Genomic DNA, 27,840 nt, shown 5'->3' with positions numbered 1-27,840 from the left:
CTTACAGTCTTAGAAATGCGTCCCAGTATGGATATACTTTATCTCCCTGCGCACTCAAATTGGGCCTGGACTGCTGCTGGCTGGCACACATCTCACGATGGCCAGCCACAGCATGTACAGAGGACCACACTGCTTACTCTGTATTAGTGGTCAGGACATGATAAGACTTTTATATAAATAAGCAGCTATACAGTGATGCCTGACTGATTCTTTACCCTCCACCTTCAGGAGACGTGGCCTGGCTGATACATTTTTACCTGATCATCTTCAAACTAAAACTTCCTAGCCTCTGTTTCCAGACTCGTCTTGTAACTGACAGTCTGGCTACACAAGACAACAGCTCTCGAGGACTTGAAGTCAGTTACCTGTTTGCTGAGCGCTTCCCAACGTCCCCGTTTCTCATCTAGATCCTTCTGTGCCCACGTGGTCAAGCCCGATACTGAGCTCTGCTGTACTGCTGCTACCGATTCCTTCATCTGGTTCAGAGACGATTCCACAGCCTCCATCTCCCCCACATACTCCTGTTCACAAAGGAAATGGAGGACAGTGAATGTAAGGATGAAAAACAATGAAAATCAGGATAAAATTGCAAATCAGAAGGTTTTCTCCATGTGATTGTAATATTAGCCTGGCTCTCCGTACGCGAAAGGGCTGATGCTGACTAGCTATGCTTTTAGATATGCATCAGCATGATGGTACGCTTAGGGACCAACATTTGCACCTGGTTTTACCCGTAAACTATGTTTATTTATTTATTTACGAGGATTTTAATGTCATGTTCCCGTAAACCAAACCTGGGTCGCGACACTTGGGTGGGTCGCAAGCCAAAAAAAAGGGTCGCAGACAAAAATAATAATTAAATAAATGAATTTTAAAAGGCACATAAAAAATTTAACTTGTAAACAAATGCCCCCATGTGGAGGCCTTACGTTACACACCTGGTAAACCACAGTGGGACCAGATTGCCACCATTTTCATAAATTAATTTCATTTTGATGAATTGGTAGTTAATTGTTTTGATGCGTTGTCTGTGTTGCTGGGTCGAGGTAAAAAATCATGAACAAAACCCTGCAGGAAACTATGTATCACCTAGAATCACCACTAAATCCACTCTAAATAACTAACAGCCGCTCAGGTGGCACAGTGGTAAAACACACTAGCACACCAGAGCTGGGCTTTCAAACACATCATCTCAAATCTCAGGTCTGCCATCCGGCTGGGCTGGGTGGCTACATGAACAACGATTGTCTGTCGTTCATACAGGGTGGGAAAGCCGGACCAGGGCTCATAACTGATGCAGCTACGACCTCTGCTGGCTGATTGATGGCGCCTGCGCAAAGTGTTGATCAGGGTGTGTCTCTCCGTACACAAAGCTGATCACATATGAACTCAGGTGCAGGTCATGGAGGGGGCGTGAGTCAGATGCGGCGCTCCACAGTCAGCAGTGGAGGGTTGTATCGGTACAGAGGAAGTGTAATGCAATCAGGGTGGTTGGAAACGACCAGATTAGGGAGACATTTGGGGGAAAAATTGCAGTAATTTATCAGCACTATTTAGTCCAGTTGTATGTAATTTGGGACACAGCCCAAAGGCTGCTTGCTGTTCATTTAAGCACTAGGGTTTGCTTTCTATCATTTTAAGTGTATGGTGTTTTATAATAGTTTGCTCTCTAACCTTGTACTGGTTAAGCTCTTCCTGTAGTCTATCACCCTCGCTGAGAGAGCTGGAGTCCTGCGACAGCAATTCCTGCACGGCGTCCAGCCAGCGGCTCACCTCTTCACCTCGTACCTGCTCACAAAATGTTATATCAGTCTAAACACACCTGCAAATCCAGACTCGAGCGGGTGTTGTGCCAATGTAAGAGCTGCACCGCACAGAAATGAACAAGAGAAGCACGAACGACTTAACGATGCTCACCTGAGTGTCCTTCATGCTACCCAAAATGCATTGCAGTGCGCCGAGCTGGTCTGCGGCTGCAGTGGAAAGCTGAGTCCAGCGCTGGAGAGATGATGGGTCTGATGCAGCCTGCAGCTGCTCGATCTCCAGACACAGAGCCTGCAGGACACGGAAAGAACCCCGAATATCAGAATCAAGGCCTGTGCATGTCCGCCCGCAAACACTATACTACAGGCTACCCACAATGCACTGTAATGTTACACAAGTGATTGCCCACCCTTCAGATAATCGTAATCATATTGCCCACAGAGAAACGGAGTAAAAACACAACACAACACAATATGCTGAGCCACAATCTTCAAGACTCAGGTCTCAGTGGTGCTATCAGCCTGGACAGGCACTCAACAGACAGCAATAGCTTGTGAATGGCACTGAACAGCTTTGGAATGAACTGGAACATCAACTGAGATTTTCATGACCGATAACTGTGCCAAGCCATACATTTATATTTACGATTGCAGCTTTTATCCAAAGCGACTTACAATTATGATTGACCTCAATTTGAGCAATTCAGGGGTCCAACAGTGGCTACTTGGCAGTGATAGGGCGTGAACCAGCAACCTCTTGATTACTGGTCCAGTACCTTAAGCACTCAGCTACTGCTGTCCATATAAATGCTCTTTTGATTGACTGGGCACAAATTCCCACAGATATACTTGTAAGTCTTATGAAAGGCCTTCTCAGAAGAGTGGCTGCTGCTGTAGCTGGAAAGATCACATAGAGGTCACTCCATTCGTTTGTTATTGAAATGAGACGTCCAACAAGCTCATGGTCAGGTGTCCAAATACTTTTGGCCATATAGTGTCATTCTGTAACAGAAATAGAGGCCAGAGGGAAATCCCACTGACCACACAGGGGGAAAAGATGAAGGGTTTTGGAAGGGAAGCATCTGGTCTGTGGGCACGGCGTCAAGTGTGCCACGTCAAGCCAGGCCACACTACAGACACACCCTTACACCCTTACACACACACACACACACACACACACACACACACACACACACACACACACACACACACACACACACACACACACACACACACACACACACACACACACACACACACACAGCTCATCATGGTATAGTAGTTGTGAAACTAAGAAATAAGTAAGTGCTCCCCTTTCCTTTTGCCTCAGTTGTTGCAAATCATTAAACAATCTGAGATCTTTTGTGACCGGATAAGTAACTCCTAGGTAGATTAATCAAGTTTCCTTGATCTCGGAATAATGACTCTTATAGTGGTTCTGTGAAATCCAGGAGCGTAATGCATTGTAGCCATTTCCAGGCTAAAATGTTGGGAATTTTATGGACCACAGTGTAGTGTTCCTATAGGAACTTTAAGGTGACAAATTTATGATTGGGAAACGCAGCCATCCAAATACTTTTTAGGATTATTAGGAGGATGATCAGCTTCATAGGGTCGGCCACACATACAGACCTGAGCTTTGTCCACGGCCTCCTGTGTGGACGGGGTGTCCGTCACGTTGGCTGTGAGAGCAGACAGTCTGGACTCCAGTCTGACCTGAACGTCTGCGCTGTCCTCGAGCCGCTGCAGCCTGCTCTGAGCTGAGAGAGGAAAAGAACAAGAACATGAGACCTCACAGTGTGATTAATGCAAGGAACACAGAAACTACTACAGTATCAAAAGCTTGTGATGGACTGATGATGGGATGAAGAAGGGAGTGGTCTCTTCCAGGATGGCTGCCCCCAATTCACAGGGTAAATCATACACAACAGTCTACACAATCTCAACCCATTTAGACAGCTGTGGAATAGCACTTTTCCACAGGCATGATGGTGCCAATGCTGATGCCAAAATCCTGAAAGGTTTAGCAGTTTTCCACCCACAAAATCACAGGTTACTGGCCAGAAAAATGGTGCTCTTCTTTTTTTAATGCATTTTCCCCCTTTTATCCAAAGCGACTTACAACACTGTAACCGTATACAGTCTAAGCAATTGAGGGTTAAGGGTCTTGCTCAAGGACCCAACAGTGGCAACCTGGCAGTGGTGGGGCTTGAACCAGCTAGCTTTGGATTCTTAACCACTAGGCTACAACTCCTTAATCACCCATACTTTCTCGTGAGGTCAGCTTCACGTACAGAGAGCCACGCCCTGATCTCTGCGCTCCTCCACTTTCTGTACAGGAGCCCTGAGGAACCAAGGTCCTTACACAGCATTGGTAACCCCACCCCTTAGTCTGGTCTTTTCCACCCAGCAAACCGGAGGCCAATTGTGCCTGCTAGACGGCGCCCAGCCGACCGGTTTTACCTGCATTTATCTCCTTCTCTCTCGCAGTCAGCTGCTGGAGGGCCGAAGCTTGGCGTGATGTGAGAGTAGCCATGTGGCTCTGGATGGCAGCGGAGGCGCCGGGTTCCTTCGCAAAAGACGCTGCCTGAGGACGGAGCTCCTCAAGTCGTAAGGTCAGAGCCTGCAGCCCTTTCAGCTGAGCCTGCAACACACACACACACACACACACGTATTAATAAAGAATAACATCGTTCTACAATCAGTCATGACTGAGTGATGCCAGATTTATTATTTTATAATGAGTGAAGAAAGAGTCGCTCTGAACACCATCCAAACCTGTGTGTGTTCACAGAGCGGGTAATGCCAAGGATTTAGCAGGGTTCAGTTCACTGGCACTGGTCCAGCACTTCAGAGGCATGAGACACTGAGCAACACTGATTTTGGGCACTGCTGAGACTCGGGACTGTATTTCAAGACTAGAGTCTCAGGGCACTCGGGTGACAATATAACGCACTAGCACAACATGGTTCTCTAAAAAGCCCAAGCACCAAGGTTCTAAGGAGTCAGAACGGAACCGGTTCAAGAACCAGAGTTCTTTTGGTCGTAAAATGGAGTGGCTCTCCATACGGGACCCCAACACGTGTCATTGGGGGCGTGTGGTAATCTGGCTCATCTTGATCAGATCAGGGGTTGTGACTCACAGTTGGGAAGTGGAAATGACTACATTGGGAGATAAAGGCATAAAAACCTTCCACTGACCTGACACTCGTTCTGTAGTTTGAGCAGAGCTGACCGGTCAGCACTTGCACTCTGTCCAGCTGTTCGGTTCAGACAGGTCTCAGCATCCAGCAGCACCTGATCCAGGAGCTTTAGGTCTGAGGAGAAAGAATCCATCTGCTTCAGGAGCTGAGCTCGACTCCGCAGGTCCTGACGAAGCTTCTCACAGCTCTGCCACTCCGACCGCACCGAATCCAGAGACGCGCTCACCTGAGAGCTCGCCATGCCCTCTACACACACAGAGACAGGATCAATTAGCAAAAGAGCAAAATAAACAGTTTAAGGTAAAAGAACACAAAAAAGTTAACACCGGAAAATAAGCCGAGCTAAGAAAGAAGGAAAGAAAGAAAGAAAAATAAATCAAGAAAAAAAGTAAAAGAAAAAAAGAAAGAACAAGAAAAAAGACAAAGAAACAAAAACAAAAAAAGAAAGCAAAAAGAAAGAAAGAAAAAAAAGAAAAAGAAAGAAATAAAAACAATCAAGAAAAACGAAAAATGAAAGAAAGAAAAAACGAAAGAAAGAAAATCAAGAAAGAAAGAAAAGAAAAAAATAATTCAAGAAACAGAAAAAAAGAAACAAAAAAGAAAAAACAAAGAAAGAAAAGAAGAAAAAAACAAAGAAACAAAAAAGAAAATAAAGAAAAAAGAAAGAAAAAAAGAAAAAAGAAAAAAACAAAGAAAGAAAAAACAAAGAAAGAAAAGAAGAAAAAAACAAAGAAACAAAAAAGAAAATAAATAAAGAAAAAATAAAGAAAAAAAGAAAAAAAGAACAAAGAAAGAAAAGTAAGAAAGTGTAAAATCAAAGTCAAACTAAAACAAAAGAAAGAAAGAAAGAGAGAAAAAAAGAAAGGACAAGAAAAAAAAATCTGATTAAGAATTAATACAGAAAAGTGAATTTAAAAGAAAGTCAGAAAATACAAAACAAGAAAAAAAGTCAAAAATCAAAGAAAAACAGAAAGAAACAGAAAAGAAGAAAGAAATGAGAAGAAATAAAACATTACAAACTTAAAACAATAAATAAATCAATCCTCCACTTCACTTCGTTTACAGAACTGATGTGAGGTGTAGAACGAGGCAGGAGGATTGTTGAGGATTGTTGAGGATTGTTGAGGATAATCCAGCTGCTCAGTGTGGTTGATAGATCGGATGATTGGTGTAAACGTAACTAATCTCACTTCACCCGCCACTGACGGCTGAAAGCTGTTTTAGCAGAAAATTACCCAGAATCCTTTACCTCTCTCTAACTGCTCTCTCAGCGTCTCTCCTCTCTCCTGAACCTGCTTCAGCTGCGGTTCCTTCTCTCCCAACTGCTTCTCCACATCCTGTCAATAAACACAACACATATGATATATGATACAAATCCATCAACCAATCAGCACTGATCCGAATCCCTCTCATGGTGGGAAGTGTAGTTTTATTCACCTGTAGTTTCTTCTGAAACACTCGTGGATCTTCTGAGGAAAGCGACTGTGCTGATGTTTTCCACTTCACCAGCCAGGACGAGAGCTCCCGGACCTCACTGTCCAGTCTAGAGAACATAAAACCACATATAACCCGATTATATAAAGATCTTAATCATAACCAACAAGCTTCAGATTAAAGGTTTATCAGGTGTCTCAAAACTTTCTGTGCTACAGAACCACTTTATATTTATTATACGTTATACAAAACAAAAGCAATTGAGTTGTTAGCAGTTTTAAACTAATACAAATCCATTTATTAATGAACTCTTCCTTTAATCGAACACCCTTAATGTGAATGCGAGGGTGTTCTTACAGTTTGAAGAGCTCCGTGTCCGTATCCAGGTGCCGTTTTTTCGGCGGGGCGGGTGGCGGGAGCTCCTGGTCGACGCCGACAACCGTGCGCTCCACCCGATGTACCACTGTTCTGACGGTCTCCACACTGACCCTCTCCTGCACCTGAGGGGTCCCGGCAACACCCACCGCCAGGGTCACCTTGGTAACAAGACCAGAAAACAGTTAAAACGGACAGAACTGTTTCTATTTTGAGCAAAACTGGTATTAAGAAAATGCTTATTGATGAATGTTTGATGTGTGTGTGTGTGTGTGTGTGTGTTACCTGGTTGGAGCAGTCCTCCAGCCTCTGTACCAGGTTGTCCCAGCGCTGCGTCAGCTCCTCATTGTCAGTTTCGATGTGCTGACTGGCTTCGTCGCTCCTCAGTAGCTGTGCAACATCCTGACCGGCCTCGGTAAGGGCACCTAGCGCCCGCCGCTTCTGCGCCATGTCCTCCTTCAGGTTCTGCCAGGGGTGAGAGGTACCGATATCCATCCATCACACAAAACGTTCAATTTAATGGACAGTTTCAAATGACTGCCATTCTAGCAGCGGGAAACGCTAAACTAGAGCGTTAATCAGACCACTCACCGCTAATCTACGAACGTTAGCGTTGATTTCACTCGGGTCTTTGAAACTGCTCGTCTGCACTTCATTCAGAGCGTCCTCTTTCTCCTTCAGCCAGGTTCTGAACAGGTTCTGGAAACGTTATACAGATACAAACACCACCATGAGCAGCACAATAATGTAACACAAAGCAAAGAACGAACATGCTCAAAAATATGTGGACACCTGACCATGAGCTTGTCGGACATCCCCTTCAAAAACTGCAGTTCATTAAGGTTTGCAGCTATAAAAGTCTTTCGCTATTGTGTCTATGGGGATTTGTGCAAACCCATTTTCCAGAAAAGTTGGGACGCTTTGTAAAATGCAATAAATACAGGATCTGTGGTTTTTCTGAATTTTAGCATATCCAATTATCCGATTACATTTCGCTTCCTCTTTACTGATGCCGATTCCCCACCCTGATTGAGAACGAGACTGACACGCCCCCTCCGACACGTGTGCAGTAGCCGACTGCTTCTTTTCACCTGCACCGGGTGAGTTCATACCCTGATCAGCATTATTCCTTGACTCTGTGCAGACGCCACCTGTTATGAGGTCCCTATCCGGCTCCCACCCTGTAGGAACAACAGCCAATCATTGTTCATATAGCTGCCCAGCCTGATGGCAGGGCTGAGATTCGAACCAACCAGTTTGAGATGTTAGCTCTGGTGTGCTAGCGTGTTTTACTGCTGCGCCACCTGAGCGCCTGAAATATTTCATATTTTTAATGTTTGTAGTGATCAACTTCACTGTAGTTTGTAAATATAAACAAATTTTGAGTGTGATGCCTGCAGCACGCTCCAAAAAAGTTGGGACAGAGGCGTGTTTCATCAGATTTTCTATAATTATGACGTGATCCATGATCACCCTTGTCCGTTTCTCTTCTTTATGCTTTATTTTTAATAGGAGGCCTATCTGGACAGCAGGCAGGCCGGTCAAGCACACACACTCTGATTTTAAACAGCTGCTAGTAATGGGTGTGGCTAAAATGCCTGACACTCAATATTAGCAGGGGTGGTCACATACTTTTGGCACGAGTGTTGGAAATAACGTTCAGACCTGATCGTCCAGGAGCTCCTGCCACACCAGTAGAATCTCCTCCAGTCTGGTCCAGCGCTCTTCAGTCCACCGACACACCGCGGCCCAGCGCTCGCCCAGAGACTAGATAGATAGATAGATACATTATTGATCCCGAAGGACATTAAAGATCCTGGAAATTAATGTCCAGGGTTGTGCCCTGTGCTTACAGGGAACCCAGACCCACCGTGACACAACCCTGGACAGGACACTGGAACATCAGAGCTGGAACATCACTTGAATTTAAACTGTGTCCTACCTGTAGTTGGTCCTCCAGCGCAGCGGTGGCGCTCTCTCCATTGTTCTCGTCCACCACCACCACCATGTGAGTGAGAGAGTTCACCTTCACCTGCTCGGCCTCCAGGTCGTTCTGCAGCGCCTAGGCACGAACACACGAGCACGGATGATTAAGAAAGGTGCTTCAGGTTTCAGGAGCTTCGATTTGAATGTGTTTGGTTGTTTCACAGCAGTAACACACAGTACATATAAGGACAAAAGTATTGGGACACCTTTTAAAATTATTGAGTGTGTGCTGCAGCCACAACAATTACTAACAGGTGTAATAATTCAATCATAAGGAAATGATAAACTTAGGGAAGGCCCTTTCCTATCACAGCATGATCGTGTCCCTGTTCTATACAGACATCAGTGACCTCGGCCTCACTGAGCAGCTCTGGATTGAACTGGAACATCAGTTGAGGCGTTCTTGACCAGCATCAGTGCCCAGCCATACAAATGCTGCCATCTTTAGACGGAACAGGCACAAATTCCCACAGATGTACTTCAAAGTCTTGTGAGAAGCCTTCTCAAAGAAGTGGCTGTTGTTATAGCTGAACAGATAACAGAGGTCAATTTATTTAAATATTATTTGCATGTCCAACAAGCTCATGGTCAGGCGTCCAAATACTTTTGGCCATTACGTTAATATGGATTATCCCGAAAACAATTGAGAATAATAATTTAATTGTCTTTCTTGTTGACAAACCAGAAATAATAAAAATATGACAACATGAATTAAAATATTATTGATTTATAATGCGATTTGTAACTTTCGATTATATTTGTATGATCTAACTGGCGGGGTTTCCACAGGTCGGGCGATTGGCACACGTCTGCGGGTGGGAGTGCCGGAGGGGATTCCTCATGACTGCTGCGATTACGACCTCTGCTGGCTGCTCGATTTTTACATTTACATTTTTGCCATTCAGCAGACACTTTTATCCAAAGCGACCTACAGTACTGTGACAGTATACAGTCTAAGCAATTGAGGGTTGAGGGCCTTGCTCAAGGGCCCAACAGTGGCAACCTGGCAGTGGTGGGGCTTGAACCAGCAACCTGTCAATTACTAGTCCAGTACCTTAACCACTAGGCCACAACTGCCACGATGGCGCCTGCACAATGAGACGGGGGATACTGGACATCAGCGCGTGACTCTCCATGCGCGATACGGATCCCCGTATGAACCTGCCTCGTGCAGGAAAAAAGAAGCGGCTACTGCACACGTGTAGGAGGGTGTGTGTTAATCACGGCACTCCTGTAAATGTGCCCTCTAGTGCACATACACTCGTCAGCTGTACATGTAGTTGAGGAACGCAAAACAAATAAAAAATAGCTGTCGGTAGCTGTACCACCAGGTGAGCGACAGTTCAGACTTCTCTTACTTTGTGCTGTTCGATTTGAGCCGTGTATCCGTGCAAGTCTCCCGCGATGGGCTCGGTCTCCATTTTACGGATGCGCTCTTCTGTCTGCTTCAGCCAATCAGAGAGCTGCTTGAGCTGCTGATGCTGAAGGTCCATCAGGACTTCATGAAGTCTGCAAACATCAATACAAACAAAACGAAGGTCTGTGTATTACAGCATGTGTGTACATAAATAAAACATGAATAAAAATGTTTCAGGTTCTAGGCAGCATTTATTTAGTTTTATGTCTGTTCCAAAACTTTTGGGACCCTTGGAAAACCTGGTTTAACAACTCTCGCCACGCTAAAAATTCTAAAGCCGATATTTATTTATACGCTATATGGACGAAAGTATTGGGACACCCCTTCTAATCATTATCTATGTTTCAGCCACAACAATTAAATCTATTAGATCTGATTTATTACACCTGTTAGCAATTATTGTGGCTGAAACACAAGCTGTAGCCTAGTGGTTAAGGTATCGAACTAGCAATTAGAAGGTCGCTGGTTCAAGCCCCACCACCACCAGGCTGCTGCTGTTGAGCCCTTGAGCAATGCCCATAAAAGGCCCTCAAAGATCACTTTGGATAAAGGCGTCTGCTAAATGCCGAAAATGTAAACGAGTAGAGAATTAAGAAGAGGTGTCCGGATACTTTTGACCAGACATCGTGTTTGTGTGTGTGTGTACCTGGCCTGTCGGTCCATGCTGTTGACCCGGAGGTTTTCCCAGCGCGAGTTCAGCAGGCTCATCTGCTCGCGGATCTCCTCCTCCTCCTCTTCAAGCAGGTTACCCTGAGAAGTCAGCTGGTTACCCACCTGCAGGACGTTACCCACGCTGCTCTGGTGCGCCGTCAGCTTCGCCATGAACGACTGGGGAGAGAGAAGGTTTTGTATTGAGGGCTTTATATCATCAACCCAACATTACCAGCGCAAACGTTTGTTTAGTGGTGCAGACACCAAAGGCATTGTTCTACAGAAGTCTAATAATAATACTATAGCTTAGTCCATAAGCACACCACAGAGCAGGTATTATTCAGGTGGTGGATCATTCTCAGCACTGCAGTGACACTGACATGGTGGTGGTGTGTTAGTGTGTGTTGTGCTGGTATGAGCAGCGCTGCTGGAGTTTTTAAACACAGTGTCCACTCACTGTCCACTCTATTAGACACTCCTACCTAGTTGGTCCACCTTGTAGATGTAAAGTCAGAGACGATCGCTCATCTATTGCTGCTGTTTGAGTCGGTCATCTTCTAGACCTTCATCAGTGGTCACAGGACGCTGCCCACAGGGTGCTGTTGGCTGGATATTTTTGGTTGGAGGACTTAAACTCCAGCAGCGCTGATGTGTCTTGTCCACTCATACCAGCACAACACACACTAACACACCACCACCATGTCAGTGTCACTGCAGTGCTGAGAATGATCCACCACCTAAATAATACCTGCTCTGTGGTGGTCCTGTGGGGGTCCTGACCATTGAAGAACAGCATGAAAGGGGGCTAACAAAGCATGCAGAGAAATAGATGGACTACAGTCAGTAATTGTAGAACTACAAAGTGCTTCTATATGGTAAGTGGAGCTGATAAAATGGACAGTGAGTGAAGAAACAAGGAGGTGGTTTTAATGTTATGGCTGATCGGTGTACATAAATATACATAAATAAACTTTTTTTCCCCAAAATGATTTAAAACGTGGCCTCATTCACCCTAAGAACAGACGTTCACTTGCTGTTTCACCACTTATAAATTTAGGTTTTTCTTCAAGTCTCCGTCTGTACATTTCAGAAAAGTTTAGGCCAGGCCCTTCACCCCTAAAGGTGTTATTCAGAGCAGTTAAAGTGTCAAGCACAGTAGTCATTACGTCTGCCACACGCCGCCTGCACCCTGTTATGAACTGCAATTTCCCCGTCAAAAAGCTGCCATGTCCACATTACCATCCATCTTCTCCACAAAACATGACAAAATCGCACCTCTAATTTTTACCGAAGATAAAAAACCAACATTTTATTATCAATGTGTTCAAATGTGTTTCAGATTTCACACAGCAGAACAACAAACACAGGAGAGAGGAAGAAAGTAAACGAGTAAATATGAGCCCGAGTCCTGAGCGGGTTTTCAACTTGTCTCGACTCACAGAACTGTTCTGAACTCATGTAACTTGTCTGTTTATTTGGATTTTAACGTCATGTTTTACACTTCCATTCATGACAGGAACGGAAGTTACAGGTTACCCATAATTCATCAGTTCAGGTTCAATGTGTATCTCTAGTTCACCTCAATTACACGTCTTTGTACTGTGGAAGGAAACCAACACAGCCACGGAGAGAACATGCAAATTCCACATAGAAGGGAACCCAAGGGCTCCACCTGGGAATCAAACCCAGGACCATCTTGCTGCAAGGCAACATTGCAACCCTGACTTACGGTGTCTGGCTAGATGACCCTAGACTCATGCTGCCTCTAAGGTGAACCTTATTATTGGCACCTCGCCTTGTAGGTTTGTTTGTTTGTCTGTTTGATTGATTCTTAACACCATGTCAGCTATTACGGCTATTATTATGGCTGGATAATAGATTCAGTCTTTAAACGTCAAAGTAGGGGGTCAATTTGCTCACCTCAGGGATGAACCTGACTTAGGGTGCCTCGAAAGTGTCCCCAGCTTATCGCACCTCACCTGGTAGGTGACCCTGACTTTTTGGGCCTTTCTTTGCCTTACAGGTGACCCTGATTAATGGCACCTCGCCTAATGGGTGATTCTGCATAAGGATGTTTCACGGTCACAGGTGACCCTTGCCTTACAGAGTGTTTAATATAGGGGGTGGCAGCACGGTGGCTCAGTGGGTAGCACTGTCCCCTTACAGCAAGAAGGTCCTGGGTTCGATTTCTAGGTGGAGAAATTCCGGGTCCTTTCTGTGTGGAGTTTGCATGTTCTCCCCGTGTCTGTGTGGGTTTACTCCGGGAGCTCCGGTTTCCTCCCACAGTCCACAGACGTGCAAGTGAGGTGAACTGGAGATACAAAATTGTCCTTTGGACATTAAAGACTTGAACTGATGAATCTTGTGTAACCAGTAACTACCTGTCCTGTAATAAATGCAACCAAGGTGTGTAAAACATGCCGTTAAAAATCCTAATACATAAAATATTATATTGTCTCTCTGGTGAACCCTTATTATGGAGTTTCCAGCGTGAAACGCTGTATTACGGGGTTTTTATTTTCATCTCAACATTGTTTAATTTATAAGAAATAAAAAACAATAAAACTTTCATCATAAACCTTTCCAGCATGTTGAAAAGCTTTCAAACACCTGCTGAGTTAAAAGAAAAATAATAAAGTATTTAGAACAGCCTGTACTGGTATCTGCCATCCAAGCACATAAAGCCAGATACCGTCCAAGTCTGCAGGGTTTGAGTGTTTAGGTATTCGAGCTCAGTGCCAGAAAATCGTCTCTGGGTCACTTTACCCCAAAAAAGGCAGTACGACCTGAGATTAAAACACTATTAGAGGTCATCTAGCCATGATGAAAACAAAAAAAATAGTTCAGTTCTGGTACTTAATAGAGTGCAAAGCGTCTAATGCACACAGTCCCAGGAAAGAGCTTTTTGTTTTCGGGGAAACCTCAGAGCTCCTGGTTTTGGGACCTGCAGGTTCACACTTTTAGAAAAGCCTATTCCTGAGGGGATTAGCACAGCTTTGTTTATTCCACTTGCTTTTGTACACGACCTGAATAGTTCTCATTATCTGCACCTTTACCATCAGGAACGTAAACCTCCCCCTAACTGCCTACAACCCCGCCCGCAAACAAGACATCCTCCCTCCCGTCATCCATCATCCATCCATCCATCCAGCATGGTTCGGAGTCACCAAGCTCCATAGAATTCCTCACATTCCTGACATGTTCTGACTGTGTACCCTGAGAGGAGGAGGAGGGAGGGACTACAGGAGGATCCAAATTCCTTCTGGAGAACACAGGAGATGTTTACGATCTATTGTGAAACAAGGTGACCTCTCGGCAGTAGGGTGTACAAACACACAGCTCTTCTACTTAAACCTGTGCTATAGCTGGAATAAGTGGGTTGTATGGTTGATTGTTGGTGCCTAGCACCTGCAGGGTGGCATGCTATATAAATAAAATATTTACAGTAGAGAAAAACAAATATTAACTCTATATTTGTAGGCATTGAAGGGCATCGTCCCAACTTTAAACAAAACAAAAAAGAACTAATAAGCATAAAAAGTGCAATACGAATACATTTGACTTGATTAACGCTGTAACTATCTTTCCTCAGACATTTGTAGCATACCTCATGTGTGTGGAACTGATCCTTGACCTCCTCGACGTCGTCTGAAACCTCGTCCTGGCTGAGCAGTGTGTCCTCTGCAGACAGGAGCCAGGTGAGAACCTCCTCCAGAGTGATCTGGTATGATTCCAGTTCCATCTCGGAGCTTTCTGCCATCTCGACCTCCGTCACGGTGCTGGGAGTCTCTGCCCTCGGCCTGCTGGCTTTCTCTGCCTCGCCAGCCAGCGCCTGCAGAAAAAACGGACATGAGGTTTGAGGACAAAGCCAATATAGATCTAAACTTCCAGACTTCATTTGGAAAAGAATATATAGGGTGAGACTTTTATACTTTCAAAACCTAAATGAATGGCAACATTCAATGAACAAGCAGGTCAAAGGGTCACAATCAGCCAACAGCTGGAAAACAGCAGATGTTTTCTTTACAGTTTGACTAAAACGAGTAAAGGTTTTCATTTAAAAAACTAAAACTACCAAATCTAATAGTTTGCTCAAGTGTAAGCTTCTCTGTGCCCATATACTGGAAATATTTGACTGCACGCATTAAAAAGTAAATGGAACAGTTGTCTCTTGCCATAAGGGTTGGAGAAAAAACCCAGTCACTCACCTTCTGCTTTTGGATGTATTTTTTGAATCTGGATGGAATTTTTGCCTTGCCTTGAAGGTGACCCTGCATTTTGCATGTTCTCCCAGTGTCCATGTGGGTTTCCTTCAGGAGTTCTGGTTTCCTCCCACCAAAGACATGAAGTCAAGCCAATTAGAGCTACTACAAATTGCTCAAGGTGTGTGTGTGCACCCTGTGATGAACTGGTAACCTGACAACCTGTTTTTCCTGCTTTTCGCCCACAGAACCGGCCCCACCGCGACCCTGACCAGTATAAAGCGGTGTTAAAACAAACAATAAACAAATGTTAAACCTGAGAACAGAAATGTTTACATGTGTAGGATTACATAAGTGTAACCTGAGCCGGTTTCTCCCTCACAGTTTGACTAACACTTTGTTTAATGACAAAAGAAAGGTGTTGGCAGAGGAAGACACGCCCCTTCCGTGCCCTTTCAGGCGGTCAGCAACACTTAGCCGTGCCCAGGAATTCCGGATAACGTGTAAACATCAGTTAAATAGGTCAGACAGGCCGGCATACAGTCAACAGGCAACAGTACAGACTGTATTGTGCAGTACAGGCATCTTTTAATCCTGAGCTTCAGGTCTTCAGCTACTTCACTCAGTACTGGTCATGACGGTGAGTTCACACCGGGATGAGATTTCTAACACCAGTGTGTACGAGTGTACACAGCTGCCATCCGCGAGGGGGGGGCAGAACTAAACCAAACAACGAGACATAATAAATGCAGAAGTCCCAAATCATTTCTTACCTTTTTATATACATTTTCTGACTGTTCACAGTCAAGTAAGCTTTACATGAGCATAGACTAATTGGCAGTAAAATTACCATTTTAAAAGCTCATAAAGCTCCACTTAGTTTGTGGCTGATCATGTAGAAAAAAAACTCAAGTCTCAAAGCTCACGACTCTGTAAAGCTAGATTGACTGTGGACACCTCAGCCCCTCATCTGTGTTCCAATTACTCTTCACCACTATGTGGAGTACTGTGTCATGTACCAGTACCACGTGGAGTACTGTATTAAAGCATGTACCAGTACCACGTGAAGTACCGTGTCATGTACCAGTACCATGTGGAGTACTGTATCTTGTACCAGTGTGAAGTACTGCATCATGTACCAGTACCATGTGGAGTATAGTGTCATGTACCAGTACCATGTAAAGTACTGTATCTTATACCAGTGTGAAGTACTGCATCATGTACTCAGTTGCCATGGTGATGGTGGACGCTGGCGCATTTGGCTGCCGCTACCGTTACCGTATTTTACCGTATTTTACCGTATTTTATTGTATTTTTATCGTTTTTCGTTTTCATCTTTTTACACACCTTGTGGATCTATTTCTTTTATGTTACTTTTGATACTTTTATTTGTGCTTTTGATACTTTTTGTTCTTTCTACTGTACATCGCGTCTGCGGCCGGTGGTGAACGGTGGATGAGTTTTCCTGGGATCGGCACGATGTTGAACTATTCCGTTGACCAGCTGAGGAAGTTCAACAACTGCACTACTCCATCGTGTATTTCAGTCATCAAACAGCTTGGACTCCTTCGCCGGCCTCGTTATATTCACAGGGGCTCCCGGAGAAAGCTTGTTTATCTTCGAAACGGTAACGCTATTCCATCCTTCTGGTCAGCCGTGCGCACTGTCGCTCCGCAAACACGTCATCAGAGCGCTGCTGCCTTGCACACCAGTAGCGGTGTAGTCTCCATGACAACGCTGTCCACGGAGTGGGATAGGAAACGCGGAGTGGACTTAGCAAATCTCCGTTCTCTTCCTCGTTCCTCACAGCCAACTACACAACAATACCACTTGAAAATGGCATTGCTTAATGTTCGTTCACTCAACACAAAAAGTACTGTACTTAGTGAATTTATATCTGACAGTGAACTAGACTTTTTCTGTCTCACTGAAACTTGGCATAAACCCTTGGATTATTTTACGTTAAATCAGACCACGCCAATGGGATACTCGTATATTGATGAACCTCGTATGGAAGGGCGAGGTGGTGGTGTTGCTGCAGTCTATAGGGATGATATTAAAATAACCACTTTGTCTTTTCCTGCTGCTCTTTCTTTTGAACACCTGGCTTTCAAGTTGTCAGGGCCTACTCCTCTGGTCACTGCTGTAGTTTATCGTCCGCCAAAGCCAAACGCTTCCTTTCTCTCTGATTTTTCAGATTTTTTAACCCAGCTTAGTGCCCTCTCATCCTCTGTACTGCTTATGGGTGATTTTAACATCCATATTGATGACAACAACTGTAAATTTGCCAGGGAATTTTTGGAATTGTTACAGTGTTTTAATTTCACACAACATATACATTTTCCAACTCATAAAAAAGGTCATACTCTTGACCTTGTCTGCTCTACTGGTGTCCTAGTTCATCAGCCGTCCAGCCATGACCTTACTGTCTCTGATCATTTGACAATCATCATGGACATTGAGGTCACTAGGCCCATCACTAGAGCTAAACGTAAAATATCCTTCAGGAATCTTCAATATATCTCTCCCTCTGCTTTCTCAGATTCTCTTGTTAAAAAGATGTCTGTCTGTCCTGTACTGTCTAGTAATTCATCTGACCTTGTCGATTACTATAATGACATACTCGCCTCATGTCTTGATGAGCTGGCTCCTTTGAGAACCAAATTTGTTTCATTTAGTCATTCCGCACCATGGTACACAATTGAGCTTCACCAAATGAAATCCCGTAAACGCCAGCTTGAAAGACTTTATAAGAAAACCGGTCTAACAGTACATTATCAGATTTATTCTGATTATCTTCAACATTACAAAGACGCTCTTACGGCAGCCCGATCCACTTACTATTCCGAACTCATACATGCTGGATCAACAAATCCTAAGACTCTCTTTTCCACAATAAATAAACTTCTCAAACCAGTTGACAATACTACCAATTCCTTTACAGTTGACAAGTGTAACTCTTACCTCTCATTTTTTCAAACAAAAGTTGAGAATATCCACAATTTTCTGACAGTTTCCCCTGTCATCTCTGTTTCTCCGCCTATCTCATCTCAATTTATTACCCAGCCTCTGTCTCAGTTCTCACCTGTGTCTCTTTTGGACCTATCTGAGATCTTAACAGGGATGCGAAGCTCCACTTGTGTTTTGGATCCTGCTCCATCAAAACTTGTTAAGGGTTGTTTTCCAGTTATCTCATCACTTATCACAGAGATAATCAATTCCTCTCTTAGTTCTGGCTCAGTCCCTCAATCACTCAAATTGGCTGCTGTTACTCCCATACTTAAAAAACCTGGACTTGACTCTAACATTATGAGTAACTTTCGGCCCATTTCCAATCTTCCATTTCTGTCGAAAATACTGGAACGTGTTGTTGCCTCACAGCTCAAAGATCACCTAAATTCCAATAATCTATTTGAATCATTTCAGTCTGGTTTCCGCCCCCAGCACAGCACTGAGTCAGCCCTCCTCAAAGTCACAAATGACCTTCTTCTTTCCTCAGACTCTGGACAAATTAATATTCTCGTCCTCCTTGATCTTACTGCAGCTTTTGACACCATTAATCACTCCATTCTTCTGTCCCGCCTTGAATCCTCTGTCAACATCACTGGTACTGCCCTTTTGTGGTTAAGGTCATATCTCATAAACAGACAACAGTTTGTTAATATCAACAATTGTAGTTCTGCCATTGCTCCACTGTCCCAAGGCGTTCCCCAAGGCTCAGTGTTAGGTCCCCTTTTGTTTATTCTTTATATGCTCCCCCTTGGTGACATCATACGTCGGCATGGTTTACATTTCCACTGCTATGCTGATGATATTCAGCTTTACATCTCCTCCAAATCCATTAATACTGAACTTCACTCCACTCTGACAAATTGCATCACTGAAATGAAATTGTGGATGAAAGCTAATTTCCTCAAATTAAACTGTGAAAAATCAGATATGATCATCGTAGGTCCTACAACCCTGGCAAAAACCACAAAAAATTTTCAAATTACCATTGATAATGACACTTTGTCTCCGTCTTCTAACATCCGAAATCTTGGTGTAATTTTTGATAGCAACCTCTCTTTTGACCGCCATGTAAATCACATCACCAAAACTGCTTTCTTTCATCTAAAAAACATAGCACGTCTACGTCCATCACTCTCTTTTTCTGCCGCCGAAACCTTGATTCATGCTTTTATTACATCCAGAATTGATTATTGCAATAGCATCCTTTATGGTACATCTAACAAAATCCTAAAAAAACTTCAGTATATCCAGAATTCAGCTGCTCGCCTCCTTACTCATACTCGCTCCCGTGATCATATTACACCTGTTCTACAAAAACTTCATTGGCTTCCCGTTGCTCAACGCATTCAATTCAAAATTCTTCTATTCACTCACAAAGCTCTCCATAATCAGGCCCCATCCTACCTCACCGACCTGCTCCATCAGCACATTCCCTCCCGTAGCCTTCGCTCTTCTGAGGCTAACCTACTGTCCATACCCTCTAGGACCAAGCACCGGACCTGGGGTGACAGGGCCTTTTCCATAGCTGCTCCATCTTTATGGAATGCTCTCCCCAAACACCTACGAGATTGTCCTGACCTGTCCAAATTCAAGTCACTTCTCAAAACTCATCTATTCAGAGTGGCATTTAACTTGTAACAACACAAAATAAATGCTTTTATTTTTTGCTATTCTTTTTAATAGTTTTTATACTTAGATCACGACAGAAATGTGAAGTCCTAGATCCTAAAACTTGTAAAGTTTTCAGTTTCCTGATTGCATGTAAATCTGTCCTGTTTCTGTCTAATTTTAAGAAATTGTTCTATATTTGTTGTTCTCTCTCATAATTTAGCTAATTTTTAATGAACTGTCTTATGCTGCTCTCTTTGTTTTTATCTTAATTATTCTTGATGTTGATGTACTATTTTGATTTTGTACTATGATTTGTATGGTGTATGTACGTATTTGTTTTGATTATTTGTCTTATGTAAAGCGTCTTTGAGTATCTTGAAAAGCGCTATATAAATAAAATGTATTATTATTATTATTATTATAGTGTCATGTACCAGTACCATGTAAAATACTGTATTTTGTACCAGTGTGGAGTACTGCATCATGTACCAGTACCATGTGGAGTATAGTGTCATGTACCAGTACCATGTAAAGTACTGCCATGTGGAGTACTGTATTAAAGCATGTACCAGTACCATGTGGAGTATAGTGTCATGTACCAGTACCATGTGGAGTATAGTGTCATGTACCAGTACCATGTAAAGTACTGCCATGTGGAGTACTGTATTAAAGCATGTACCAGTACCATGTGGAGTATAGTGTCATGTACCAGTACCATGTGGAGTATAGTGTCATGTACCAGTACCATGTAAAGTACTGTATCTTATACCAGTGTGGAGTACTGTATCATGTACCAGTACCATGTGGAGTATAGTGTCATGTACCAGTACCATGTAAAGTACTGCCATGTGGAGTACTGTATTAAAGCATGTACCAGTACCATGTGGAGTATAGTGTCATGTACCAGTACCATGTGGAGTATAGTGTCATGTACCAGTACCATGTAAAGTACTGTATCTTATACCAGTGTGGAGTACTGTATCATGTACCAGTACCATGTGGAGTACTGTATCATGTACCAGTACCATGAGGAGTACTGTATTAAAGCATGTACCAGTACCACATTGAGTGCCGTGTCATGTACCAGTACCACATAAAGTACCGTGCAGAGGCGTGTTCCAGGACCACACTGTAGACAAACAGGACTGTTCTGATTAAACTCTAAAAAAAATCTATCAGTACAAGATTCAGGAGGGAAAAATCCAGCACGCGCTGCTTCAGATTCTCAAACAGAGCTTTGTTTTGCATGGAATTACCCAGAATGCCATCGCCCGGGAGAAAAGGTCGTTGGCTTGAAATAAGCACTGGCATTTTCAACTGAAACCCACATGGTAAAAACAGATTGTGTAATTCAGGCCAGTTTTAAAAGGGGTGTGTGTGTGTGTGTGTGTGTGTGTTTGTGTGTTAGAGACAGACTTACAGAACATAGTGAAAGTGTGTGTGTGTGTGTTAGAGAACATAGTGAAAGTGTGTGTGTGTGTGTGTGTGTGTTAGAGAACATAGTGAAAGTGTGTGTGTGTGTGTGTGTGTGTTAGAGAACATAGTGAAAGTGTGTGTGTGTGTGTGTGTGTGTGTTAGAGAACATAGTGAAAGTGTGTGTGTGTGTGTGTGTGTTAGAGAACATAGTGAAAGTGTGTGTGTGTGTGTGTGTGTTAGAGAACATAGTGAAAGTGTGTGTGTGTGTGTGTGTGTGTTAGAGAACATAGTGAAAGTGTGTGTGTGTGTGTGTGTGTGTGTGTGTGTGTGTGTGTGTGTGTGTGTAGGGTAAAAATAGCTGAGGGTTGGCATTACAAAACCTCAGAAATTATAAACATATGGTCATCCTAAATTCTTTCAAACCCACCATCATGACCACTTGGCAGAAATACACCCTGGACAGGCCTAAAAACCTTGACAGATATTCAAAGCAGCCAACCCACCTTCTGCATGTCTGAAGGAATATTAAAAAACCTACCAAACTACTAATAAAAGCAAGGATCAAACCCTGGTCCCATATCTCCAGGCTAAAATCATTCATTTAGTCATTTTTACTAACTGCTCAAACATGGCCAGGGTCGCAGTGGGTCCAGTGCGTTTTAAACACCCGGGATTAGGCAGTAATAGACATTGAAAATAAACCTAAGAGGCTTAGGGGGTAGGAGGGGTGTCTCGAAGCCCTTCTGTATGCTGTTGCATTAAGTGGGAGGAAACTACTGTACAGACACACTGTAAAGATTAAGAGAACATGCCAAACTTCTCACTGCCAAGAAAATAGCGGTGAGAATTAATTACATACAGATCTTTGCCTGGTGCGAAATCAGCGTATAAAAAAGGATTGACGAAGTCCTCGTAGTTCCGATTCTTTCGGTCTGGAGCCGAGTGCTGATTGGCTGTCGGATGGGCAGGGCGAAGCTCATAAAAGCTAAAGTTTTCCAGAACTTTCTCCTGCTGTGTGGAAAAATCCTGCCTGTCCTGCTGGATGGTATAAAAATAGCCATAAAACAGGGGCATCATAAAGTTCAGCACTTCAGATCCAAGACCGAGATTCAATCAGAACCACGATCCTGCTGCAGGGACTCGGGAGCGGCTACAGTCGCACCGTACACCGCAACTCCAGTTCGTAGTTTCCTTCTCTTTAAGTCTCTATACATGAGGCATAAGTCCGAGGTCCGGAAAACATAAAAAGAGCGATTAATGCGATTCATTAACATTTAACTCATGATGGCTCTCTAATGGCTGCATGAGTTGTTTAAGCAGTTTTATGAAGTGGCTGAAGCATTCAAGAAATCCCCCACATTTCTCCACAGCCAAAATCTGGCAACCCTGATCCCACATGCATTTGGGAGGGTTTACTCTTTTTCTCTGGCGAGACACTTCCAAAAAATACTGTAAGATACACTACACGACCAAAAGAAAGAGGACAGCCAACCATCAGCTTGTTAAACAAAAACATGGGCATCAATGTAGAGTCATTGACCCCAGCCAAATTGCAGCTTTAACAGCCTGCACTCCTCTGGGATGGATTTTCCCAAATTGTGGAGCTTGTCAAGTGTTGTTTTCGTATGTTGTTTTACACACTCTTAGGTAATGCTACAGATTGTCGTTCTTGTAAGTATTTAGGGCATTAAGTCAGTATATTTAATAGTAATATATATAAATAAGCAGGTATCACAGAGTGGGGTAGGTTCCTCCTTACAAGATACGACTGTGTTAAATGTGTGTGTCTGTTGAAATTTCAATTGTGAGGCCCGGCGGCGAGGTGTTGATGTTGGACGAGGCTCACAATCGACATTCCAATACATACCAAAGTTCTTTACAGGGGTCAGGGCAATGTATAGGTCACAAAAGGTCACATCTAACTCATCAAGCTACGTCTGTACAGACTGATTTGTTAACATTTCCACACACATTATTTACTTATAATCACATGTACAGCATTTAGCAGATGTTTTATTCAAATCGACTTACATTTATGACTGAATACAATTCAAGCAATTGAGGGTTAAGGGCCTTGCTCAGGGGTCCAACAGGGGCAACTTGGCAAAGGTGGGGCTTGAATCGACAATTTTGTGACTACTAAACCAACGCTGAGCTAGTACTGCTCTTCAAATCAAACCTAACAACAAATCAACTTACAGCTGTGACTGAATACATACAATTCAAGCAATTGAAGCTTATGAGCCTTGCTCAGTGGTCCAACAGTGGCTTTTCAAAGGTGAAGTTTGAACCAGCAACCTTCTGATCACTTGTCCAGTAAACATAACCACCATAAGCACTAAACTACCACTGCCCTAAGGTAAAAAAAGGGCTATTTTAGACTGTTAGAGAAAAGAAAATACACATTAATGGGTGTGTTTGAGCACTGAAACCAAAAAAATGACATCTGGCTGCATAACAAGACACTGCGCTCTGTGTGTATGTGGAAGTACAGGCGAGTCTGAGTCAAAATTATGACTAATTCTCCCCACTGGAAAAAGAAAAGAAGCAAGTAAAAGTGAAAAAATGTGCTGTGGGAGGGGTAGGTTTGAGTCACTGTACACCACAGAGCTCCGACAGAGTCCTCACACCAGTCTAACTGCACCATATGAAGAGTAGAAATATCAAACCTAAATGTGTGCACAGGGGTACAATCAGGCTGGGAGAGGAAAAGGCCTTCCCTAAACTCACTCACTCACTGTCTTACATGCTTATCCAGTTAGGGTCACGGAGAGGTGCTGGAGCCTATCCCAGCTTTTAACACCCTGGACCGGGTGCCAGTCCATCGCAGGGCAGACACACACACATACACACACCCATTCACCTACATGGCAATTCAGTGTCTCCAATTAACCTGACTGCATGTTTTTGGACTGTGGGAAGAAACCAGAGCTCCTGGAGGAAACCCACGTCCACACGCAGGTACGGGGAGAACATACAAACTCCGCACAGAAAGGACCCGGACCGCCCCGCCTGCCTTCCCTAAACTGTTGCCACAAATTTAAAAGCATAAGCGTGTGATTTCTCACATGCTTACACACTGTCGGCAATCAATCGTTCGCAGGGGTGTCCACATACTTTTGGCCATACAGTCTATATACTGTGATATATCATGACACACACTGTGACAGCGGATTTTGGCTTTCTGTCTCAGCCCGGCCGCCCAAGCATATAAACATACAAAAGCTTCTTTGTCGTACCTTGTCGTCCATGTGCAGTTCACGTGCTTTCACCCCCACCCAACATAACTGGCTTAATTTGGGACGTCGCACAACATTCCCATTGTGTCGTTTAGCTCATGTGTTCGGTTGTTAGGTTCACCACAGTCCTGACAGTAAAATATTTTATCCACCGTATGTGTGCACGCATGAGTAAGTGAGCACAAGGAAGGAAAAAAAAACGAATCCCAATAACATTCAGAGGATTCCAGGTCCTGAAAGCTACGTCTCTATAAGAGGGTCGGGAATAAAATGTGTTCCATGATCCTATTCACATCCTAAAGCACTTAAGCACTTTTCTCCATTTTATTATCCCCATTTTTAATGTGTCCAATTTTTAACCGATTGCGTTATGCTTCCTCTCTACTGGTGCTGAACCCCACCCCTGATTGAGGAGAGCGAACTGACACGCCCCCTCAGACACGTGTGCAGTATTGACTGCATCTTTTCACCTGGACGAGGTGAGTTCTCATGCCTATCAGCCTTGTGTACAGAGAGCCACACCCTGATCAGCATTATTCCTCGACTGCAGGCGCCATCAATCAGCCAGTAGAGGTCATAACTGCATCAATTATGAGGTCCCTATCCGGCTGCCTACCTGGAAGAACAGCCAAACGTTATTCATGTAGCCGCCCAGCCGGATGGCAGAGCTGAGATGCGATACGATGTATTCAAAATCCCAGCTCTGATTTTAAACTACGGGACTAGAGGCAAATTCACTTAACGCTGCTGCGGGGGTTAAAAAGCCAAACCTTAGTGGACTTAGTCCTGTTTTGCATTTTTCTTGAATGTCATACAGCAGCAGGTTTTTCAAACCCTGGGTCGAAACCCTTGGATGAGTCAAAAAAAAAAAAAAAAAAAAAAAAAGTGTCAAAAAGAAAAATAATAATAATTAAATAAATGAAATTTAACAAGCACATGAACACAAAAGTGAACTTGTACTCGAACGCCTCAATGTGAAGGCTTTACGCTGCATCTTGTAAACCACAGTGGGACCAGATTGCCACCATTTTGCCACTGGGTTGCTGTAAAATCATGGACATAATGTGGGTGGCTTTAAAAAAAAAAAAAAACCTCATCTACAATAATCTACACAAGTAATCTACAGGAATCAGCGCATCACCCGCTCCGCTGAGAAGACGACTGGCTGCAACCTGCCAGCTCTCCGGGATCTACAGGAAAGATCTTGGCTGATTACAGTCACCCCAGACAGGATCTACTCGCCGCCAAAACACTGAGGCGAGCAGGAGAGATCTTTGGCCACCCTAGACGTTCAATCTTTCAAGTACACTAGTCTAGCAAGGGTCTGAGGTGCATTCCAACCAAAACCTCTAAAGAGTCTCTTCTGAACTGCATGTAATGCCACATCACAATATGATGCACATCTAAATCTGGAACTATCCGTGCTGTACCTAATGCACAACTGCACAAGGGGACTCAGGAAAGTAGGAGACGTTCTCTAAAAACAAGGCTGAGAGGCCGCTCAGGTGGAGTAGCGGTAAAAACACACGCTAGAACACCAGAGCTGGGATCTCGAATACATCGTATCGAATCTCAGTTCTGCCTGCCGGCTGGGCTGAGCCGCCACACGAACAACGATTGGCCTGTTGTTCATATAGGGGCGGGATTAAGCCGGATCGGGACTCTCTCATAACTGATGCAATTACGACCTCTGCTGGCTGGTTGATGGCACCTGCACAGAGGCGGGGAAAAGAGTGCACTGATCAGGGTGTGTCTCTCCGTACACAGTGCTGATCCGCAAATGATCTCATCTAGTGTGGGTGACAAAATGCATACGGCTGCTGCCCAATCGGGCAGTTTGACGCGCTTGACCGTGGTCAAGAACGGTAAGCAAATTTAGCACGGGTGCTTAGGCACAGTAGAGGTCACCTGGCAATGGAAAGAACCACCAAGTGTGGGTTTGTTTGTTTAAGACATATTTGTCATTTCATGGCATGATCGGTATCATGCTTGAGTCTCCTTATTGTATCATGTCTTTATGTTTTGGGTCCATTTTATATTTTCATTTTTATGGCACCACCAAGTGTGGTATCATGGATTTAAAAACATGCCGTACCATAGATTAGCATCCAGTAAAAAAAAGGGTGTCGGCTACCACAGTTATAAGCTACCACACCTTATTTAAACAACAATGTAAATGAGGAGCTGAGGTAAACAAGTGTTACCTGTGAGCCAACAGGATGAGCGTCATCCACCTTGAACTTCCTGGGAAGGGTCTCCACCTCTCTGATGTCATCCATGGTGATGTTATTGGGTAGCACAGCAAACAAAGAGGTCACGTACATGATGATGGACTTCTTATCCGGCAGCTGAACAGCTACGTCTACAAACACGAGTGAGATATGATCATGCTTTATGTACCTAGCAAGAAATCTTCATTCTGACTGTCAACCTGTATTTAAAATAACATAATTGCATAAAAAAAAAACACCAAAGAGTTTTCCATCAAAATCTCTCTTTTTTTTTGTTTTTGTTTTTACATTATCATACGGGTCAATAAAGCACTACATGGCAGAGAGTGTGTGGACATGCTGCTCAGGTGGTGCAGACGTAAAACACACTAGCACACCAGAGCTGGGATTTCGAATACATCGCATCGAGTCTCAGCTCTGCCATCCGGCTGGGCTGGGCGGCTATATGAACAACGATTGGCTGTTGTTCGTCCAGGGAGGGATCCGGATAGGGATCCATAACTGATACAATTACGACCTCTGCTGGCTGACTGATGGCTTCTGCACATACACAGTCGACTACTGCGCATGTGTCGGAGGGGGCGTGTGTCAGTTCGCTCTCCTCAATCGGGGCGGAGGTCAGCACCAGTAGAGAGGAAGCATAACGCAATTGGGTAAAAATTGGGCGCGCTAAAAATCGGGAGACAAAGGAAGAAAATGCATTACAAAAGTGTGTGGACACATCATCTACATAGTGGGTTCAGGTGTTTCAGCCCCACCCCATAGCAAACAGTTGGCAGAAAGGTTCTACTAAATAAATGACGTTTTTACTTTGCAGCAACAGTTTAGGGAGGGTCCTTTTCTGTGCACAATGGAAGCTTTATAAATACAAGAACTGTACAGAACCTGATCCTGACCCAACTAAACACCTTTTTTTTTTTCTTTTTTTTTTTTACCCCTTTTTCTCCCCTTTTTTTTAGCACATCCAATTGTTCAATTAGCATCGTGCTTCCTCTCTGTCTATGCCGAACCCTGCCCCGACGGAGGTCATTGAAGCTAACCCATATATCCCCTCCGAAACACGAGCAGCAGCCAGATGCATCTTTGCCACCCACACATTGACGAGTTTGGCGCCACCCAGCGTTGCATGCGGAGAGACACACCCTAAGGGCACCCTCTCCCATCTCTGTGTAAGCGCCTCCAATCAGCCGGCAGAGAACCTAATCGCATTCTGACAGAGAGAGACCCACATCCGGTTCTTTGTCCCACCCCCCATGTGAGCAACCGGCCAATCGTTGCTCATATAGCCACTCAGCTTCGA

At 43.9% G+C, this 27,840-nt stretch overlaps 1 protein-coding gene across 7 annotated transcripts in view; it reads right to left on the bottom strand.

Moving 5' to 3' along the window:
• Positions 1–27,840, bottom strand: part of LOC134333277 (utrophin-like) — a 200,784-nt gene that overhangs the window by 144,748 nt on the left and 28,196 nt on the right. For all 7 annotated transcript variants that reach the window (XM_063015178.1, XM_063015182.1, XM_063015177.1 and 4 more), the window contains 17 exons: positions 26,514–26,671; positions 14,437–14,661; positions 10,825–11,006; positions 10,120–10,270; positions 8,718–8,837; positions 8,441–8,542; positions 7,367–7,474; positions 7,061–7,240; positions 6,758–6,936; positions 6,404–6,509; positions 6,216–6,303; positions 4,965–5,212; positions 4,227–4,407; positions 3,396–3,523; positions 1,918–2,055; positions 1,675–1,788; positions 366–521 (listed from right to left, as the gene is read on the bottom strand). In XM_063015178.1, the coding sequence (XP_062871248.1) occupies positions 366–521; positions 1,675–1,788; positions 1,918–2,055; positions 3,396–3,523; positions 4,227–4,407; positions 4,965–5,212; positions 6,216–6,303; positions 6,404–6,509; positions 6,758–6,936; positions 7,061–7,240; positions 7,367–7,474; positions 8,441–8,542; positions 8,718–8,837; positions 10,120–10,270; positions 10,825–11,006; positions 14,437–14,661; positions 26,514–26,671 (2,564 nt within the window). The remainder of the gene's footprint in view (positions 1–365; positions 522–1,674; positions 1,789–1,917; positions 2,056–3,395; positions 3,524–4,226; positions 4,408–4,964; positions 5,213–6,215; positions 6,304–6,403; positions 6,510–6,757; positions 6,937–7,060; positions 7,241–7,366; positions 7,475–8,440; positions 8,543–8,717; positions 8,838–10,119; positions 10,271–10,824; positions 11,007–14,436; positions 14,662–26,513; positions 26,672–27,840) is intronic.

This window comes from Trichomycterus rosablanca, chromosome 19 (assembly GCF_030014385.1).
Source record: "Trichomycterus rosablanca isolate fTriRos1 chromosome 19, fTriRos1.hap1, whole genome shotgun sequence".
NCBI classification, from domain to species: domain Eukaryota; kingdom Metazoa; phylum Chordata; class Actinopteri; order Siluriformes; family Trichomycteridae; genus Trichomycterus; species Trichomycterus rosablanca.
This window is presented reverse-complemented; position numbering and strand designations above follow the sequence as displayed.